Here is a 2,793-nt window from a genome sequence, read left to right on the forward strand (position 1 = left end):
TGCTGCCCCTCGTCCTGAGCCAGCCGCCGCCGCCGCCCGAACGTCGCGCTCGGGCGCACGGTCGCCGACGCGCCGCCCGGGCCGGCGCCGCGGGGGCCCGGCCCGAAGCCGTAGTCAGGGCTGCGCGGCGGGAGCTCGTCGGCGGGCGCCGGCGGCAGCGCGTTGGCGAAAGTATCCAAGGTGCCGGATAGTTTGTTGGACGCTATGCTCAGGTAGCTCAGAGCCTTCATGGCCGCCATGTCAGCGGGAATGCTCCCTGCGGGGTGTCGCGCGGGCGCGGCAGCGGAAAAAGTGTTTTCAGGGGCGGCGGGGCTCGACGGGGCCGTGATTGAGCCGGGTCAGGCGGCGCGCCTCTCGCGTTTGCACGTGCGCCGGGATCTATGTATGCACAAGTGTCAGCACGCGCGTGGCCACAGCGCTGCCTCGGGGAAGCCTCAATCTAGAATGCGCTGTCAACAAAGCACTCCCTTCTCATAAAACGCACATGCACCCGTGCGTTCACACACATGCACACCCACACCCACACCCACACCCACACACACGTCAACACACACGGCCCTCCCTCACCGGTGATCTCATTTTTTGAAAGATCGAGCATCTCCAGCTCCGCCATCGCCCAGTTGGTCGCGTGCAGATCTGGGGAAGGCGAGCGGACAGATATGTTCAGAAAGCAGCAAACATACGTGGATGGAGCATCCAAATTTTAAAGGGGAACAAGCGCTTCCACGCAACCCCCAGACGTTGGCATAACCAAATACACACACGCTCATTCATACTGGTCAACCTTGTCAGCACCGACGGCGACCCGCGCGCGCCGCAGGAGGGCGCGGCGCGCGCTATCTGCGTGGCACCCGACCCCACGCAAACCCCTGCCGGCGACGCCGCGGCGCCCCTGAGCGGGCAGCCCGCGGCGAGCGCACGCCGGGGGCCCCCCGCGCCCTCGCCCCGGCCCCCGCCGCACGCGCCTTGGACCCTAAACCCTGGACCCGAGGAGCGTCCGTCCGCGCGTGGGGCCGCCCACCTCCAGACAGCCGGTTCTTCGCGAGCGACAGCACAGCCAATGTGTTCATGGACCCGCCAAAGTCCGGCGGCAGCGGGCCCGTGATCTCGTTGTTCGTAAGGTTGACCCAGATCAGGGTGTTGTCGGTTATGTCGGGCAGGGGCCCGGTCAGCATGTTATCTGAGAGGTCCATGACTGTCAGGCTGAGCGGCAGCGCGACTGTCATGAAGGGCGAAAAAGGGCGGGAATGGGGGAAATTGGGGAAATGCGTTTGTGCGTGCGCCGAAGTGTATGACAGCCTGTGCAGCGTCCTGCCCTCTTGCTCATGCGCACACATGCACACACACACTCACACCCAGCCACACACACACACGCGCTCGCACGCACACACACAGCGTCCAAAACCCCAAACCCCACCCGGCAGCTTGGACAGCTTGTTGCCCTTCAGGTCCAGCCACACCACGCTGTCAGGCAGCGGGGGTATCTCCCCCTCCAGGCCGTGCTGCGGGAGCACCAGGTCTGACAGGTACGCGGCGTTCAGCAGCGACCGCGGCAGCGGGCCTGCGCGGGGGCGGTTCGCGGCGAGGTCACGGGTGCGGCGGCGCGGCGCGGGGGCGGGAAGTGGCGATTAGCGACGCGGTCCGGGTGCCGCTCCTCCGACCGCACCGGGCACCCGTGCGGGCATTCAAACATTGCAGAGACGCCCCCCCTGAACGCCCGCCAAAATTTGTACCCCTAAAAACCCCCCCCAAAAAGAGTCGAAGATCCCCAGGGGAGACCTAGGAAAGGAGTGAGGGATGCTTCCCATCCCCCGCTTCCGCCGGCCCGCCGCCGCCGCCGGCACACAGCGCAGGGCCGCCGGCCTCCCGTTTTCGTCCCCTGTCTTCAAAAGCGTGGCCCACCGGTGAAGCCGCCCTCCTTCCAGACGCCGCCGCTGTTGGGGTCGACGTTCCACGCGTATATGATGCGCATGTGGCTGCCTTGGGGGAACTTGTCGGGCAGGGGGCCGGTCATGAGGGTGCGGGTGAGGTGGAGCTCCTCCATCGCCGGGTGCTGGGGTTGGTGGGTGGGTTGGGTGGGTTGGGGAGTAAGATTATTGAGTGCTCTCTGTGCGTGTGCGTGTGTGTGTGTGTGTGTGTGTGTGTGGTGTGCACGCGGGGACGCTTTTCAACGTGTGTGCATGCGCGCTCGTGCGCCGTGTGTGTGTGTGTGTGATAGTGTGTTGTGATCGAGGTTTGCAACCCACGCATGATCCCCTTGCCAAGCAGGGCGCTCAGGACCCGCGAACGACGGCGCAGCACCGCCGCCGGGCCGCGCTCCCTGATCGGCGGCGGCAAGGGACCCCCGCAGCCACAGGTGCCCCACAGGCTCCAACGAGCACCAAAGCCCCCGACGCCTCACCGCCACGATGCAGCCGGGCAGCTGCCCCGACGCCTGCGTGTCGCTCACGTCCAACACCTTTGCAAATGAGCATGTGCACGCGCATGCGAGTGTTTCAGCGTGTGTCTGAGTGCATGTGTGTGTGTGTGTGTGTGTGTGTGTGTGTGTGTGTGTGTGTGTGTGTGTGTGTAGTTTGCCGTTGAGTGGTTGCCGCACGCGTGATCGGGCGCGACGCAAGCACGGGTGCCGCGGCGCCGCGAGGCGGGGCGTCGCATTCGCTCGCGCGGTACGCGCTTCGAGCAGCGTCGGCCGCTCATGTTGTGTTTGCAGATGTCGCGGGTTACCTTCAAGTAGGGCTTCGAGTCTACAAGGCGGCAGGTGATGGGGCCCGTCAGATCTGTGGATCTGAGGTA

General features: G+C 65.7%; 1 protein-coding gene across 1 annotated transcript; it reads right to left on the reverse strand.

Annotated features, from left to right (window-relative positions):
• Positions 1–240: 240 nt before the first annotated feature.
• On the reverse strand, positions 241–2,044 carry MNEG_14793 (hypothetical protein; the record flags this gene model as incomplete). Its single annotated transcript, XM_014036736.1, has 5 exons — positions 241–256; positions 555–636; positions 1,022–1,219; positions 1,418–1,561; positions 1,903–2,044. The coding sequence occupies 5 exons, from the start codon at positions 2,042–2,044 to the stop codon at positions 241–243; spliced, it is 582 nt and encodes a 193-aa protein (XP_013892190.1).
• Positions 2,045–2,793: the final 749 nt, after the last annotated feature.

The sequence above is a fragment of the Monoraphidium neglectum genome (genome assembly GCF_000611645.1).
Source record: "Monoraphidium neglectum strain SAG 48.87 unplaced genomic scaffold scaffold04770, whole genome shotgun sequence".
NCBI lineage: Eukaryota > Viridiplantae > Chlorophyta > Chlorophyceae > Sphaeropleales > Selenastraceae > Monoraphidium > Monoraphidium neglectum.